Source organism: Lissotriton vulgaris, chromosome 7 (assembly GCF_964263255.1).
Source record: "Lissotriton vulgaris chromosome 7, aLisVul1.2, whole genome shotgun sequence".
Taxonomy (NCBI): Eukaryota; Metazoa; Chordata; class Amphibia; order Caudata; family Salamandridae; genus Lissotriton; species Lissotriton vulgaris.
Window position 1 is genome coordinate 1,614,619,078 of NC_141695.1, and position 19,108 is coordinate 1,614,638,185.

At 41.1% G+C, this 19,108-nt stretch overlaps 1 protein-coding gene across 1 annotated transcript in view; it reads right to left on the reverse strand.

The window, feature by feature from the left end:
- The window catches only part of CDH22 (cadherin 22), a 1,063,019-nt gene that overhangs the window by 85,573 nt on the left and 958,338 nt on the right, over positions 1 to 19,108 (reverse strand). The window contains exon 9 of the mRNA XM_086932547.1: positions 17,188 to 17,305. Within this exon, the coding sequence (XP_086788673.1) occupies positions 17,188 to 17,305 (118 nt within the window). The remainder of the gene's footprint in view (positions 1 to 17,187; positions 17,306 to 19,108) is intronic.

A 19,108-nucleotide genomic window follows, 5' to 3' on the forward strand; every position in this document is an offset into this window, starting at 1 on the left:
TCTCAGGGGTAAAAAAACAGTCAGTTTCCCCTCCGTTGCTGCACCGATGAGCAGCTTTTTGGCACCATGCAGTGGCAGCAAAATTCCACTAAGGGAAGACAGCGCTCAGCTCACTCAGTCACTGACTGCCCTAGGCCAATGGGAAGTTGCTCCCTGCACTGTCGAGAGTCTTGTCTTCGTCTGTCAGATGCCTACTAACAGTGATGAGTTTTTGGATACCGCCGCAGTAGCCTCATTACTCCATTCATTTTGAGTTTTTTAGGCACTGTTTCGATTTTCTTATTGATGTGTGACACTTTGTCACAGTTGAAGTTGGTTCACAAGTTCAGACCTGTGATGCACTGTAGAGAGGGTTGGTAAGGAACAGTGGGCCTCTCTCGCTCTTTGTGCCGCTGTTTAAGGCGAGGTAGCAAGGCATCGCGGGCTCTTTGTCAATTGTTGTCTCTGTAGGGCTGTATCATACAAGTCACTTACTCCTGGTGCGGTGCAGAGAGCTACCACAAGGTGATGCTGCAGCCACTTCACGAGTCCTCAGCAGCTTTACTGCCACAGTGGGTCTTTTTGCCCATGCGGGTGCTGCAGGTACATGTTTGGTTTTTTTTCTGTGCTGGTGCAGCCTTGGGTCCAGCGTCGGATTGGTAACAGGGGCATTCAGGCAATGCCCGAGGGGCCGGGGTCCGAGTTCCAGCTGAGGGCTGCTTTTGAGGGGCCGATTTGGGCGGTGTCTCTGTTGTTCGACTATACCGCCAGCGGCCCAGTGGGTGTCTGAGTGGCCTTTCTGGAGGGAGATGGGCACTCATTATCTCCCGTATAGCAACAACAGGTAGAGGTGTTACCCCTTTTCTCTCGCTGGGCCTCCCATTAATGTAGCCATACTGAGCAGGGCAGGGGGCCTGAGCAGGAGTGGCCTCACTTGTGTTTCACTAGTGTAAACTAATGCGTGCATTATTTTTACCCCCCTCCTCTCCCCCCAAGAACCCACCCCCCTTTTTATGTGAAATGACGCTGAAAGCAGTGATTTTAGGGAAGGCATTATGCAAATGTGGGGCGATTTTTTATGCATGCCCGGGCCGTTTTTTAATCCCAATCCAACCCTGCTTGGGTCACGTTTTTCCTTCACGGATGCCCCACTGCGTGTATGCTCTGCTCCGTGCTCTTCCTCAGCGTCGTACCTACAACAACTTTGTAGCTGGCTTGAGGGAGCTCTTTCATTCCAGACACTCCTCCAGCTAAAGAGGCACACCCCTTAACCTTGCAGGGACTGGACAGCCACAGAACCCCTCTCCGTTGGGGTTAAAATGACTCGCAGTGACCCTAGAAAGCCACACCACACGATACGTTGCGGCCTCGGTCTTCACCTCTGCTGGCGGGGTGCTGCAATCGACTGCTGACAGCTGAGTCTCACAGCAGGATGCCTCTCATCGGGCCACAGCACTTCGTATTGTGCTCCGCGTGGTGTTCAACAGGTGGGTGGCAGCTGCTATGTAATGGGTGTAAAGTGCGGGACTCCTGCCCAACGCGATCTCACCTTCCCTTTTTCATGACAGATATGCACTACGCTTTCCTTTCTTCAGTGGCCCGGTGCACTGCCTCCATGCGGGCTGTCTTGTGAGCCCTTCCCCCAGCCATGTCTGCACAGGGAAAGAACCGGAGCCCTCAGTGTGACCTTGGGCAGCACTCGTGCTACTAGGTCAGAAACTAGGTGTCGGGGCACGGTGGGCACAACCACTCTCATCGCCAATGTTGAGTTCTGGGCTCTAAGCTCGCATTTTGAGTAATAACGACATGGACACAGTGTGGTAGGGTACTAAAACTGGGCACAAGCACGTGAGCTCGGCGAGTCGGCCCCTTTTATTAGCAGGCGCAACGCTGCTCGTGACGCCTTTGTCGGATGGAAATGGGGTGAGTGTGGACTGGATTGGATTGGATTTAGTTTTTATATAGCGCGATAGCTACCCGCAGGCGTCCTAGCGCATAGTGAAATACAGGTGCGTGAGGCACGGTCGAATTATCTGCTGAAGAGAAAGGTGTTTAGTTTTTTCTGGAAGTGCAGAATGTTAGGTTCTGAGCGGATAAAGATTGGGAGGGAGTTCCAGAGCCTTGCCGCGTTTGTTGAGAACATTCTTCCTCCACTCCTTTCTCTTTTGAACCTGGGGTTGATGACTTGAAAGGTATGGGTCGACCTCAGCTGTCTGTTGGGGGGGTAGGGGGTGATCAGGGTAAGATTCAGGATTTCTCCTTTCCTCCAGTAGGCACGGTGGGCAATACACATGCTTTTAAAATTGATTCTTTCACTCACTGGCAGCCAGTGAAGGACTTTTAGTTCTGAGTGTGTGGTCAGCCATCGGGAATGGCTGACTAAAGCAGTGTGTCCAGCAGGACACTACAGTATCCCTATCAAAGTAGGTTTGTGCAAGTCAGAAGCGGTGCAGCTCTGCATGCCTTCCAATTTCCTACCTGTCTGGCAGAGTAGCACTCGGACGTGAGTCGTGAAGACTCCCCGGGCCTCATTTGCAAGGCTTTGGTGCAGGGCAGTGCTTCAAGGAATCTTCTCCTCGTTATGCCGCACTAACTCCACCCCTGGAGTGGCGTTAGAATCTGACGCATTCCCAGGTTTACAATTTGTCATAATAGCTTCCAATTCCATGGTTGTGGCATGGGAACACCCACAGCAACATCCATTGAACGGCACTTTCATGCAGTATTCTGCGTGAAAGGGGCACATTTTTACAAGGCCATGAAAAGCCACGTAAAGCGACTTTGCGTGGCCTTTTAAATATGCTGCGGCACATTGTGCCACCAGAGTGTCAAAAAAGTGATGCTCCAGCGACACATAAGTGCCGCTAGGGGCCTCGAAACGAGGCCCTTAGAGCTCTACCAAACACCAAAACTAAAATACATAAAACTTATGATATTAGGCAGGGCGACGTGAACTAGGTCAAACACCACTTAGCACCAGACCTTTGGGGTGACTCAAATTTCGCAAAATTGCCCCAACAAGAGAATGATATAAAATCCTTGGTCTTATTAATGAATGTATAACCTTCATTCCCCTTCTTTTAAATATAAAATACTAGATTGAATAAAAAATGAATTTTGAATGATATACATTTGTGGGTATTTAGATGTTTGTGTACATAGTCAGTCCACTTTTTTATGGTGTTTCCCATATGTTTTTTTCATATATGCTATGTAGACCCTGACATAGGAAACGTTATAAGGGGCACCCCTTTTTCGTTACAAATTAAAGTTCGCAAAACCCTGAAACTTCGTGGTGGTTCGAGATTTGAGTTTCAAAGTCAGGTTTAAGATAGCTTAAAAAAGGGTCATCGGTGATAGAAATGCCCAGTCATCCAATCATGCTCCTCAAAATAAGTTTAACAATGAGGCGAAATTGTGTGAGAATCTAGGGTTGAATAATTTCATTTTATTGGTCAGGTTCATGGTTATATTGGCCAATAGGGAATAAGGCAGTGCCCAATGGGCTGGTCTCACAGATCAGTGTGTGAGCCAGTTTTTAGCAGTTTGTTGGCCTGTTTATGATCTGCTGAGCCAACATCTACTGTTGAATTCCCTGATAGAACCACAACCATTGTCTGAAGCAAACACAAATACATGCAGTCTCCCATAATTTGCAAAACACCTATACAGCGTTGCTTTACAAGCTCAAAACTGGTTTGATTTGCAAATGTCGGCCATTTTGGTTTTTATCTGTGTCGTTTACTATTCTTGGCCACTTTTATTTTGGTGCCCGTTGACTATTTTTGGTCCCAGTTCGACACTGGTTGGGTTATATTTCACATTTCAACCATTCACATTCTCAAATTTGAAAATTGCTTTTTTTTGCGGTTCCAAGTGGCACATTGTTTTCAGTTTCAATTTCCAGCCAGGTACTATAGCGGAGTCTAGGGTTCAGCGTCACTGTCTCTACACAAGCGAATTCAATAAACACAACAGGAATTAATGGATCCAGACAATAAGTGGGCTTCAGCCTTGTGCACAGCTGCCTCCACTTCAAATGCACTTAAGTATTCATTTTACTGGCATAAAAGGCTCATACTTTAAAGATTAAATGTATTTAGCAATCAGGTACAAGAGAAAGTTTAATGGGAGTATTTTATGAGACATCAGGAGTTTCACACTGGCAACTTCGAGGTATGTCAAACTTTTTATTAAAGGTTTCTAAACCACTATTAAAAAATTGCTATTATGATCAATTTAACACATGCTAAATGTAATAATTTGACCAAGCAATAGATGTAACTAATTTATGACACCTAAAGTAAAAGCCAATGTCACTGGAAAGAGCATTAAACCATCTCATAAGAAACAAATCTGTTCCTAGCTGAAGGTTTCCTAGATGGAGTGTGCATGTGTGATTTATATGTACAGTCTTCTAGAGTAGATACAAGAAGACTAAATGGGTGACAATCACTGACACTGCACTTCTACCGCACATCTGCTGTGTAGAACAGCACATCAAACACACAACAAGCACAGCTAAAGCCAACAGGTCTCGTCGTTGAAAGGTATTAGCCTATCATTCAGCAAATATGCTTGTTGGTCAAAGCTGAACAGCATCAACAAAATACAAAGGCCAGAGATTAATTAGAAAGCCAATATACAATGAACAATATGAAGGGAAGGATGCACAGAAGGCCTCCATTTTCCTTCTTAATTGCCCTAGGATAGGGCTATTTCCTTCCAGTAGCCATTTCCCACCCTGCACTTTATTTCCAATGTGAAAGTTGCGTGGTGTCTCTTTTTGAGGGTACCATTTAAGAGAAAAAAGCAGTAATGCAAAAAACCTAAGAGGTCGTGATGGTCTTTGATTGCAGATGAGATGAAAGACTAAGCCTGCTCAGCAAGACACCAATGGCACACTGAATCAGAGTTAAGAAGGAACCCTGAATAAGTCATTCTGACCGACAAATCCAGAAGAAAACCTTAATAGGGAAAAGTCAAAATTCAGGGGCAAATAGATTAGCAATGGATTGTAAACATGATAAAAAAAAAAGACACCAGGGAACTAATCTGTTATGACTCATCCTGCTCAAATTTAAGACTACTTACATATGCTTAAGACATACAATTATATCAAGTAAGAGAAGGACAACAAAGGCGGAAACCTTTCTTGGTTCGAGATTTTCAGACAGCAAATTGCAGAGATAGCCAGTTTGGATAGGTATAGATAAGAGGCGAGGCCTGCTTAAACCTCCATAAAAATAACATTTCTGAATAATGGTTTATAAAGAAATGATCAGACCACATTTGACTTTGCTAATTCCTCTGCAACTCAGCATCTGTTCCCTGCACTCAGTGCTCCACAGGGCCTGTCAAGTGGACCCAACCAAAGAGATACTGACGCTGGCAACAAAGAGTGAAGGTATACTTCCTACGCGTACAGAACGCGTGTCCCCGAGACACGTTGTCTTCGCTCTGCACAACACGAGGCCAAAACAACACGCCACTGCTGGCGAGTCTTGCTCTGAATTCTGCTCTGAGATGTAACAACAATGGATTGACTCCAAACCCACTTAATGTGTTGGTATTGTACACAACCGGTCTTTGAAAACTGGTGAGAACTAGAAAGGGCCGAGGCATTCAAGGAGAGTACAATCCACCCCCACTGCACTCAAATTCGCTCATCAGAGATTTCAGGCTTTGGATCAGTTGTCTAAACCTTCAAGATAGACTGAGACCTCCTTCCACGTCTTGAATGTCTTTGGGCGGTTTGCGGCATTGACGAAATCTCCTGCAGATGCTCTATGGCACCCCAAGAGTGCAAAAAAAATATGCAGCCCAGAGATTTAAAAGAACAACTTTAAGACATGTGCGGACAGAAACTGTAGGAAATTGATTATTTGCTTAGGGAACAGCAGGTAAACTGGCTGAGTTTGGTGGGGAAAGATCTAGCACTGCATGAGAAGCACTTGCAACATTGTTAAACTAAGGCACAGACCCCTCTTGGAAATTAAAAAAAAAAAAACATAAGTGCAATAAATGCTATGAGTTATGTTCGTGGCCATGACACCAGTGGGAATACATCTAATATCATGGCACCCACTGGGAGGGGTGTCATAGTCATGTAAGGTACAGCAGAGAGCACTTGATTGCTCAGCTGTCGGTGAATGCGCAAACGTGCATCAGCATTTTGTGCAGCATCAATTCAGCTTTTAAATGGGAGGCAGATCTTTTGCCCACCTTGGACCATCCCTCTGGAACGCACTCCCCCCCTTCATTCGAAAGGAGGAAAACCATGCTAGGTTTAGAAGGCACGTTAAGACTTGGCTATTCGAACAATAACTAGAATAGCCAGTAATTCCTTGCCCTCATTATGCTGTGTCTCGGCGCCGGGAAACCCTTTTTTGGGTAGCTGTTGCGCCTTACAAATTAAATAAATAAATAAATAAATAAAATAGAAAAAACAGCTAGATTGGATTCATTATGCAATGCCCTGGTGGAAACCAGCCCATCCCTTCCAGAAGTGCAAGAAAAAGAATACTCAGGCAACCTCTACCCTCCTTAGCCAAAAGCGTCAAATGCACCAGGGTAAAGGTAAACACTAGACCAGAACGACCAGCTAGTGCCAGAGGAACAGGGGAGAGAGAAAAAGAGTGAAAGCAGGAGAAAGACAGGGAGCGAGAGCCAGAGAGTGAGAGAAGAAGAGAGAGAGACAAAGAATGAGAGAAAGAGAAAGAGAGAGGGCGAGAGACATAGAGTGAGAGAAGGAGAGAGAGACAAATAATGAGAGAAGGAGAAAGAGAGAGAGAGCGAGAGACAGAGAGTGAGAGAATGAGAGAGAGAGAGACAAAGAGTGAGAGAAGGAGAAAGACAGGGAACGAGAGGCAGAGAGTGAGAGGAGAAGAAGAGAGAGAGAGAAAGAATGAGAGGAGAAAGAGAGAGAGCGAGAGACAGAGAGAGAGAGAGAAGGAGAGAGAGAGAGAGAGAGAGAGAGAGAGAGGCAGAGAGTGAGAGAAGAAGAGAGAGAGGCAGAGAGTGAGAGAAGGAGAAATAGAGAGAGCACGAGAGAAAGGGTGAGAGAATGAGAGAGAGAGAGACAAAGAATGAGAGAAGGAGAAAGAGGGAGAGCAAGAGAGAGAGGGTGAGAGAATGAGAGAGAGAGAGAGAGAGAGAGACAAAGAATGAGTGAAGGAGAAAGAGAAGGAGAGAGAGCGAGAGACAGAGAGAGAGAGAGACAAAGAGTGAGAGAAGGAGAAAGACAGGGAGCGAGAGGCAGAGAGTAAGAGAAGAAGAGAGAGAGACAAAGAATGAGAGGAGAAAGAGAGAGAGCGAGAGACAGAGAGAGAGAGAAGGAGAAGAGAGAGAGGCAGAGAGTGAGAGAAGAAGAGAGAGAGAGACAAAGAATGAGAGAAGGAGAAAGAGAGAGAGCGAGAGACAGAGAGAGAAAGAAGGAGAGAGAGAGAGAGAAAGAGAGAGAGAAAGGAAGGAATTCACCAAGAGCTTGCAGAATCCATCTGTTCCGACATCTATCAATGTCACTCCCCAGCTGCAAAGGCAATATTTATAAATCAGGCTTCAAAACTGGCTTCAAATTTGTACAAAGAAACAGATGGGCCTGAGGTAGCAGTTTGTCATCACTGATACCAACTGAGAGGGGATTCCAGAGAGGGCACAGGAGCCATCTAAAGCGAGAGAGAGAGTGAGAGGAACATAAATGTAGAGTCAAAGACACTTAGAGGGAAATAAATGTGGTCAAGTGGTTAGAGCTGGAACCCTGAAGCCAGGGGACCCAGGTTTAAATCCCAGCCTCGTCGAATAATTCTGGACAAATCACTTAATCTCCCTGTGTCTAAAAGTGTGAAATGTGTATGTAATTCCCAGTCGATGCCCACGATCTTGTAGACTTTCTTCGACCCCCCCCCCAATTCAATGTAATGTAAATACTCCTTGGTTTCCTATCTTACCTAGATTCACCCTTCACCAATACATACATATCTAGAGGGACGGAGACCTAGAGAGTGACAGGACGTGAGAGAAATAGAAAACAAATACTTGTAATCATACTGGTAGGAATGGGAATACTGGGTGGTACAGAAGTACGAGGCAAGGCACATGTTACAGAAACAGAGAAAATGAGGAGGGGAGAGACTGGCAGATAGACAGAAATCTAGAGCAGAAGAAAGAACAAAGAACAGATCATCATGGAGAACAATGAACCCAGCCGAAATACAAATAAACAAAGAAACTTCCCAAACAAGAATAATAGTGTAAATGGAAAGATCAGGGGCTACTGCTAAATGAATGTATGACGTTAAAACGCATACATTAACAATGCAGTATTTTACATCGCGTTCGTTACAGCGACTTGCACTGGAGGGTGCTGGACTTAGGAATAGTATGATTTACCTTTCCAACTCCACCCTACGTTACAGTAGGGAAGGTGTTGGAATAGTAAATCATACTATTCCTTAGCTTAGAGCACCTTCCAGTGCAAGTCGTTGTAACGACTGCGTAGTAATGCCCGCAATGTAAACATACCGCGGTGTAACAACAGCGTTGTGAAGGTCGTTCTCCCTGCTATATAATGGTAGGACAAGAAGGGGTTAACCTGAACAAATCACTCACAGCTGCCAGTTAGGCAGCAGATTAATAGAGCAGGTGGTCACCAACAACCCTCCATATATACAAAGGGGTTCACCACTAACCCACAGATCCACCGAAGTCACCACTACTAACAAATCATATTCATGGATTAATTTGAAATAATACATAATGGATGCCAAAGATCAAACAGTTTCCACAATTTGCCAATGAAAAACAATGGTCGAGACACAGAAAACATCAGTGGTAGCAAATCCTCAATATTGAGGAGACAACGAGAAGTCAAAATCTTCCAACTGAGAGACTATAGACTAAACGCAGGAGTCACGGAACACATTCAATGGACATTACAAATAGTCTCAACGCGACAACCAATGCATCAAAACTACATAGCTACATAGCCACATAGGGTAAAACACAGAATCCTTGGTTCAAATCATTACAAAACTCTACACAATAAACAAATGAAAAGCAAAAAAAAAACACCATGAAAAGATACACACTGCTGACAAAAAAGGAAAAGAATATCTAAAACAACTTCAGATTTCATTAAACTGAATAAACCCTTTTTTTCTATCTGCTCCTAGGCTTAATGTAGTAATATGTGCTTGAAGAAGGAAATTCGACAGCATGTAAATAGCAGCTAAAACTGATGAGCCTTGGCAAGGAATTTTTGTGACCTAAAGTAATTGGCCAGAACATTTCCAATAGTGTTGAAGAAAAGTAAACCAGAAGGGTTAGGTCCTGGTGCAGTGCTTAATTTATGAAAACTGAAGTGCCAGAGCCTAATGTATTTCACATGGGCCCACTGCTGCTGGCACAACTCACAAGTCACTTTAACCTGCATGCTTAAGTCTGAGATTTATTGGTTTTATAATTTTTTAAAGATACATTAAATAGGTAAATGCTCCACTAATAAACTTAGCTTAAAAATACGCACACAGCGCCACCATTAGGTGGAATTTCACAAATACATCTGATGTTTACAAATTAAGCACTGTTTAGGTTCTGCCTGTGTTTAATACCACATTTACCAGTTTGACACAATAATACTTAACATCAAATTTGGTATGGAAGAAATAACTCTCAGGTTTGTCATGAAAGTGACCCACATGCGAAGCTGCCCCTTCACAAAAAAAGCAATAGTCCAAACAAAACAATGAATTATTAAAAGAAAAAGAGCTGCTGTCTATTAGCTAGCTCTAATGATTGTGTCACATTGTCCCAAACTTTCAGTTTCGTTGGGCTTAACACAAACGATTGAACTCTGCTTTCACAAAGTCACACTTCGGAATGTGCTGTTGTATTTACCATATTTTTTTAATATAATAGGATCTGAGTGGACCCTTGACTCTAGCAGGCTCACAAAAATAAAAAGAGGTCTGATTAGTAATAGAATACATTACTTCAGAAGCAAAATGAGTTCAAGAATGCTTAACAATTATGCAATCATTTCTGTTTCAAATTATACAATTTAACAAAGCTTGATGAAGCCTAAAAACGAGGTCCTTGAAGACACTTACAAGAGCAGATTTGGGATGATTATGCAGCACAAGTCTATATTATATAAAAGGTATGTGAGGGGTGATTTTGTAGAGGGCCAATGAACACCCTCCAGAGTATGGGCAAAACATAAGTTATTGCAAACCTACCTTTTTGTTTTCAAAGTCGATGAAAAACCTGGATGATCAATGGGATATCCCTATTACAAGGTTTGAAGACCCTCACCCACCGATCGTGGCATGCTTCACCATCGGGTATGCTCCTCATTCGGATCAAATTGCATACTTGTCTGAATGAGCTCCTATCTGCACGCATTATGGAGTTATACTATTGTCTAACAATCAGGTACTCTTGGACTTTCGATCCAATTCCTGTTTCACTGAGATACACTTATCTGGTGAACAACTGATAAAGATGTTTTGATGATGTCTCTGATAAGTTAAAAAATAGATTGTAGAAGGATGTTTTTTTGAGTGCATTCAATCATACATCCCTACTGTCATCATGTTTCCGCCAGCACAAAAATCGTAAAGTGGGACTCTGGACATTTTCAAGTTGTTAAATTTGCCTCAAACACTTTCCCCACTGTATTGATATTTAGTGTGTACTATCTGATGTAGGATGTCGGATAGTAGGGAGAAGGAGAAACAAAATATTTCCGAAAGTCTAAACTGATACCTGTGGTCTCTATTCGGACCATCAATGATGCATACCCTACGGTACCCTAACGGGGTTTCAAGCCTCCTGGAGGGACAGCAGTGGTATCCACATGTAATCAAACAGTAGGCAGTGGGATGACATTGGCATAGATCCTGAAATCTTCTCGTTCTCCACCAAATGCCCAACAACTTAATTTTTCTGTAATGTGTATTGCATTTTCTTACACACTTTAAAATAAAGTAAATATGTCGTTTAGTTCTGAATCCAGGATTAAGCATGTTGAGTAGAGGATAGCTAAAACTCCCCATGATTATTGAATCAATATGTGCAGGTTTGCGAGGAGAAATATGGGTTACTGGCAGTTATGTGTGTGAATTGGGGCTCCAGCATCTCCCTGAGAATTTAGAGCCCTGTTCACAAAGGCAAGTTCGGTTGTAAACATATGCTCATGACTGAATTTATCTTTCTTTTGCCTGCCAGGATTCCTAGTGGGCATAAACTAATTTATGAGGTGGACCTCTTGACCATGAGTGGGGATATCCGTGATGGCTCAAATCCCACTCACGTATGAGTTGCCTTGAACGTTTGGTAACATCCACAAACATGTACTTTTGTGGGTTTTTCCAAATGTCAATAAATTCACTTTCCAAATTGGAAAGAGTTATACATTTACTGCAGCAAAGATCTGGCATAACTCAGCTTAAATGTTGGAAAGAGAAAGCAATCACCCCCAGATTTGCTGAAAGGTATTATGAAGAGCTTTCTCCATGGTAAAATAGATTTTCAAAAGTGAGAAAAAAAGTGCAGTTCCACAATGAACCATATTCACTAAGGGCCATATGTATCATAGATCCGTTTTGCGATTCCTAAATAGCGATTTTTAAGGATTCGCTATTTAGGAATTGCAAAATGGTATGTATGAAGAGAATCGCTTTTTTTTTAGCGATTCCTTAACCTTCCTTAATTGCGAATTCGCATTTTGTGAATTCGCAATTAAGGAATAATTTCCAATGCATATCTATGGGCCAGGAGACCCATAGGAATGATTGCGAAATAATTCTCAAATTGCGAATTCGCAATTTGCTAATCGCAATTTGAGAATTATTGCAAGGGTGCAGGGGTGTCTCAAGGACACCCTGCTGCACCCCTGTAAATTACATGTGTGTGCATATGGCGCACATACAGGCCCAATGGGCATGTATGTGCGTCATATGCCACCCTCACAGATGCACAATTGTGCATATTTACAAGAAATCGCAAATTACCACCAACTAAAATTTGGTGGTAATTTGCGATTTCTAAACCTGAAATCGCAAGTCAAAAAAGCTTCATACATACCATTTAAGGGATCGCAAAATTGCGATTCCTTAAATGCTTAAGCAAACTAAGGAATCACAATTTTTTGCGATTCCTTCTTTTGCTAATGTTTCTTACATTTCAAAATCGGTAAAAAGGCCTTCTGCTATTCGCTAAGGCCGAAATTCTGCGAATTTCGGTCTTAACGAATCGCAAAAGGCTTGATACATATGGCCATAAGTGTAGAGTCATTCGCTATGGAGACCACCATATAGCAGAATTAGCCGCCCCAATGGAAATTCATATGAACTTCCTAGAAGTATTTGTACAAACCTGCATCAAAGGCCTGAATGCAGATCTTATTTGTAATCCCTAATGCACAGAGGATCCGAGGCGTCTAATGGTCCATGTTCATTGTTTTTTCATCAACACTTTTTCGTTTTCTTGACAGAGCTTCTGCCTGTTCCCTTATACTCCCTTCTACATTTTTATTTTGTATTAAAAGATATTAGGAAATATCCGCAGATTCATGATCAGGAACCAGGCAGTAGAATCTCCCCAAATCTTACAAGCTGATATGCTGCACTAAGTGAAACTTGTTTATTTAGTTTATTTCATTTATGAGGGCAATATGTGTCACTTCACACCCCACCCCACCTAACATTCATCCAGTAATCAGGGGATGCTTCCCATGTCCTCTAACATCCATCTAAAAAAAAAATGTTGGTTCTTCTCACATCATGTACTGGCAGCTGCAACACACATTTACAGTAAAGGCTGGCCAATAAGGTCATTCAGTCAATTGTTCATTTCAAATATGCACACTCCCCAATGAACAATGCAAATAAAAATGGTCCCTTTTCCGACCAGATTTTCGTTATTTTCAAATGTTTCAACTGCAGATCCTTTTACGATTTGACTTATCAAATATTTCACAAATAAACTGACACATTTGTAAAAATAAATGTAAAAACTTACTTAACAGATTTACACCAAACTACAAAAAGAGCCTAATATCAGGAAAGTTCTACCGCTAAGATAATTTGGTGTAAATCCATGTAGTAGCTTTTTTTCACAAGCATAAAGCACAAATTCTTATGGAACTTAAGATGAAAGGCACTTCTTTTCACATTCATCCTTTAATTGGGCCCCATTTTTAGACCTGTTTATTTGTTTTTAAGATAATGTTTGCTACAAACATATATCAGGATATTTTCGGTTAAGAAAAAGGGTATCTTTACTTATAGGACCGAGAAGGATTAAAAAACACCTGTTCAAGAAGTGATTCCAAATTCCAAATACTAATCTGATTGGCTGAAACAGTTGGTTCTTCCATCATGCTTGTGATTCTAGATCATGAGAGTGATTTGAGAACCTCCACTATTTGATTGTTGTCTCAAACCAATAAAAATGGAAGAAACACCTAGAAGGTCAACGCGAAAAATTAAGAGGAGAATATGCTACTAGGCTCACAAGAATAAAAGGTCTTTTATTTTACTGAAAAATTTATTCATTTTGATATTAAATTCAAGAACTCCAAGCCAGTTCTCAAGTGCATTCTTTGATGGTTGGAGAACTTCAAAACAAGTAATGGAGAATCGTCAAACACACAAAAGATGACTGTACTGAAAAATACTGCGATAAGTCTTCGTGTCTAGAAACTGTTGCATGCCTTGCAGATGTGGGTGCAGGGGGTTGTCTGTCAGAATATTATCTAGAGAAGCATTGTTTAATATGAATATTATGTCTCAAGTGTCTTTTAAAAGATATAGGGGCATATGTAGGTAATTTACATTTTGCGATTCTCAAATAGCGATTTTTAGGGAATCGCTATTTGAGAATTGCAAAATGAAATATAGGTAATAAATCGCAATTTTTTTGCGAATCCCTAAAATTCCTTAATTGCGATTAGCAAATTGCGAATGGCAATTAAGGAATGAGTGTCCCATTCATTCCTATGGGCCAAGAGGCCTATAGGAATGAATGGGGATACATTCCCAAATAGCGATTTTTTAAATGAGAAAATTGCAATTTGAGAATCGCAATTCCAAGGGTGCCAGTGTGTCCAAAGGACACCTGTTGCACCCCTGGAATGTGCCTGTAAGTACATGTGGCGCCTATACATGCACTAATGGCATGTCTGTGCGCCACCTGGCACTTTGAATTTTTTTTAAAAATGCATTTTGACAGGAAATCGCAAAATACCATATATTTGGAGTAGGTGGTATTTTGCGATTCCTTAAGCCAAAATCACATTTTAAAAGTTACCCCTACATAGCATTTAAGGAATCGCAAAATTGTGATTCCTTAAATGCTTGAGCAAAAAAAGGAATCGCAATTTTTGTGATTCCTTATTGTGCTATGTGGCACCTACATACCAAATGGCAGTTTGCGATTCGCAAAAGCCGGAATTCTGCGAATTCCGGCGTTTGCGAATCGCAAACGCCTTCCGACATATGCTCCATAGTTTCATTAGGTGCAGATTTTCAATGATGAACTGCAAGTGTGGAAATATTCTGACAATAATATTCTGCTACCACACACCAGAGAGCAGGACTGCATGACCAGGAGAGAAGAGTCTATTCTGCATCACCAAACATCTTTCTCACTATTCTCAAGGGTTGAGGACTAGGCGCAGAGTGTAGCCGAAGGGCGCTGCCTTCACCTTTTGCTGCAGTGCACACCGGAAGGCAATGTCCAGTGTCCCTGTGGCCAGGGGAAGTGGTGCAGGTCATGACAGCAGGTATCCTCCTGCGACCAGACTTGCTGGTCACATCCAAAGGTTATGACCAGCAGGCTCTGTGGGCATATGGAGTGGGTGCAAGATGTGACTGAAGGCTGTAGACTCTGCGTCCAAGCTGCTAAGATGAAAAGAAGGTCAAGGATAATGACCCGAAGGCATGGCCAGTGGTTACTTTCTGCAACCAGAAACGCAGAGGGCCTTCAGACTCGATTTAATTGAATGTATTTATGAATTTATATATTTACAGGTGATGTGAAATTGTCACGCAAACTAGATTCCAAATTAAACCTATTAAAACATGCATGTAACCCCATCTGTAAATGACCATGTATTGTATTTAATCATACAAAGGACATGCAAGCTTTATAAGATGGACATTTTCCTCCATTATTTTCATAGGGACTAAAAGGTGCTTTGTTTCCATCAGATGCATTTCAATTGCAGGTAAGAACACATCATTTTACCTGACCCCAAATTAATTCCATAGCATGTCCAACAAGGCTCCTAAACAACAAGTGTGTCTGGTTGGGGCTTGGGGGGCCAACGAGTGATTCTGATGAGTCAAACATTTGGACAGGATGCCAATCTCAACATCCTTCCTCCTAGCAGCTTTTTGAAATTCATATTTAATTATGATGATCACTTTCACAACGGAACTTTTACTTCACCATCTACTCATAGATTTGTCCACAATGAGTTCCTTTAAGCTGTGACCTCGGGCTCGAACAATCTTCTTCACAAAAAAACAAAATTATTTTTTGGAGCTTTCATTTTCCAGGAGAGCCTGGTAAAGCGGAGGGTTCTGTTTCAATAATCATTTTTTCCTTAAATTAAGAGCTGAATAATAAGACATAATTTGTAGGATTTAAAGACCAAGTTCACATGAACTATGGCAACTGGGAGTGCAGAATTTTCCCTCAGGGCTATAGCCATGTCATCTAAATATGTAGAAAAGCCCCTTCTCATAACAAGCCCCCAAACTTCGGCCTTACACAGCTGGCTACTGTTGCAGTGCTCCGTGGCACATGAACTTTGTGCAAAAGCACTCATTACAGAACCTAAAAGATGCAATACAAAAAAGGTTTTTACAGGGAAGCTAAATAGAAGATAAACAATATTTGTTATGAACAACCTTTCAAAATCCGTGGACAAATAAATATACACTGTGAAGTCTTTATGGTTAGAAAACAAACCCTAGAAACCAATTAAATTTCTTAGTGATGGTGAGCAACACAATCAAAACAAAATCTAAAAACCATTGAAATTCATAAGTAATGGTGAGCAACTTAATCAAAACAAAACCTAAAAACCATTGAAGTTCATAAGTGATGGTGAGCAACACAATCAAAACAAAACCTAAAAACCATTGAAATTCATAAGTGATGGTGAGCAACATAATCAAAACAAAACCTAAAAACCATTGAAATTCATAAGTGATGGTGAGCAACATAATCAAAACAAAACCTAAAAACCATTGAAATTCATAAGTGATGGTGAGCAACATAATCAAAACAAAACCTAAAAACCATTGAAATTCATAAGTGATGGTGAGCTACACAATCAAAACAAAACCTGAAAAACATTTAAATGTATCAGTGATGGTGAGCAACACAACTAAAATTCCCTACTCCCCTATTCACCAACCCTCCACATTGTCAGCTTTTAGTAAATATTACCTTATTCATTATCCCACCTTACACCAACGTTCTTAATTGCATGATCCAGTCAAATGTCAACCTGTGTTGGTTTCCCTCGTGCATCAGAATTTGTAGTAATAATTGAGAATAAACCTTATACAAACAAATTGACTTCGACATCTAAGGCAGGATTAGGGCAACATCTTTGTTAATGTACTTTTCCAAAAGTGCTATGACAGGTTTTTAGAAAGCTCTGTCTCAAGAACTAGTATTAACAATACATGATTCAGTAACACTTTAGGAGAGAACATTAAGCAAATTAGGGAGCATTGCATTCCACAATTGTTTATGTTGCCTTGAGAAATATTTTAAGGAAAAATAGGTTTTAAAAAGTTGAAAAGATCCCCATGTGTGCACAAACACTGAGTCCGCTTCCTGAATAGGAACCTGGCTTGCAAGTACAAGCCCATACAAGCAACACGTGCCTCGGTCCCCTTAGTCGAGACAGAAAAAGATTCTATAAGAGAGTCATACATAAAGGAAAGGAATCTACAAATTGTGGGGGAGTCTCAAAGAAGAAGGATGTGGTGGAGAAAAAAGGATGGGAGGAGAACATGAGAAAGAATTAAAGAGAGTAAAGAAACAGAATTAATGAGGCTGGCATAGAACCATCAAAAGGAAAAATTTAAGTTAAATAGAGAACTGAATGAAGAAGGATCAAAGAGTAAATTAACTAGAGAGATGGGAAAAAGATTGAAGGCGGGCGTGGATAGCGGCACTCACCTTTTATGTCGAGGAGGGTGAAGTGGCGGTTGCCAGACACTTCCGGGGATAGGGTAAAATAGAATTGATGACCGCCCTGTGGCTCGTCTCGGTCCACCACACTGATTGTCTGAATTAGCTAAAATTTGGTAAAAAGGCAAGAGGTCAGAAAGAATTCTATATTGCAGCTTACAGTGAGTTAATGCTGGTGTCACACAACACTGACTGGTATAATGAACTAAGCATGCAGCACAAGTGCACAACGTGTACGTCTGTAATACTGTGTTTACCTAATAACAGCTCTTGTACACTGGACTATACTGAACAGTTCTTTATACATCATCTTGGGTTGGTATACGTGATACTAATCAGTATGTGCTATTTTGTGCTAAGTGCAAAATAATGCACTTTGTTTGTGTAACACCATAGAAGGGTTTGCTTGTAAAGTACTCCACTAAATATCACACCATGTGGGATGCACGTCAGAGGAGTGTGTGAGCCTGTGACAGTGCACATTAGGCATGTGTAAGATTTTCAGGCTTCAAGAAGGAATATGATCAAAAGACTAGGCAAAGAGTACCTCAAATTCCACTGCTTACCACAGGACACAGTACATTGAGGATGTGTAATAAATTATGAACAATCCTGTATTACTATTTAAAAGAAAGGTGGAGAAACAGAGGCTAAACCCAAATAACATCAAACAGGCGAGGCAATAATAAACTCTAGTTAAATGGTGTAATCCACAAATACTCTGTGGTTTGAAGGGAACTGGCAAACCTAATACATAGGTATCAAAAGAAATATGATACAAAAAATAACAACCTTTACATTAAATGATTGGCTAGCAAGCTCAGCGGCAGATTACCTTTAAACGCATCATTGCTGCTGTATATTCCCGTGCTGTGCCGCAATTTTCAAAATCCCTTGTTATGTGACAAGGTCAACTCGTCAAACGCACAGCGCAGGTAACACCCATGACGAGTTGACCTTGTCACAAGCATGGAAGGCGTTAAGTAAGCTTTCGATCAAGATTAGATTGCATCCTTTGATGCAGTGACAAATTTGATATCTTGAAGAATGACTTTCAGAAAAACTCAAATAGTTCAAAACATGTTATATTTGGAAATATCATCAATTAAGGCTTGATACAACAAGGCTCTGTGACATAGATGGAAAGTCAAATTAGGCATTTTTGAGTATGTTTAGGCCTAGCTAATCAAGATTAGATTGCATCCTTTGATGCAGTGACAAATTTGATATCTTGAAGAATGACTTTCAGAAAAACTCAAATAGTTCAAAACATGTTATATTTGGAAATATCATCAATTAAGGCTTGATACAACAAGGCTCTGTGACATAGATGGAAAGTCAAATTAGGCATTTTTGAATATGTTTAGGCCTAGCTAAAAAAACTGTTCATTTATTATTTTTAGAAGTGGGAGGTTTTTGTACATATTTTTGAAGCTTCAGTATGCTATGTGTTTCATATAAGGATGAGCACAGCTAAGTGTTACTTTTGAATTTCTTTAAATGTGTATTTACTTATAAAGTTCACCAACCATTCATTCATTCATGGGCACTTTAGCACAAGCACAACAGTTGAATATCGTAAGTAAAAAGTACAGTAAATGGGTACCCTTTGTAACAATATCCAACAATGCGGATAAAGGTCAAATGGCCTAAAATGCTATTAAAGAACTATGCGTCTCATGATTCAGGGTAACCTTTTTGCTTTAACCACATAATTTGATTCACCACCTTGTGTTAAGTGTTGCATGTATGAGGTGAATGTGGTTTTGACATTCAGTACAGTATTTGGTTAGATAAATTGATCTCCCAGATAAGTGTGGAATGCACATTACTTTTTGAAGTTTTGCTAATGAATCTGATACAACATATGAACCTTTGGAATATTACTGATCTAAAGTTATCCTGATCC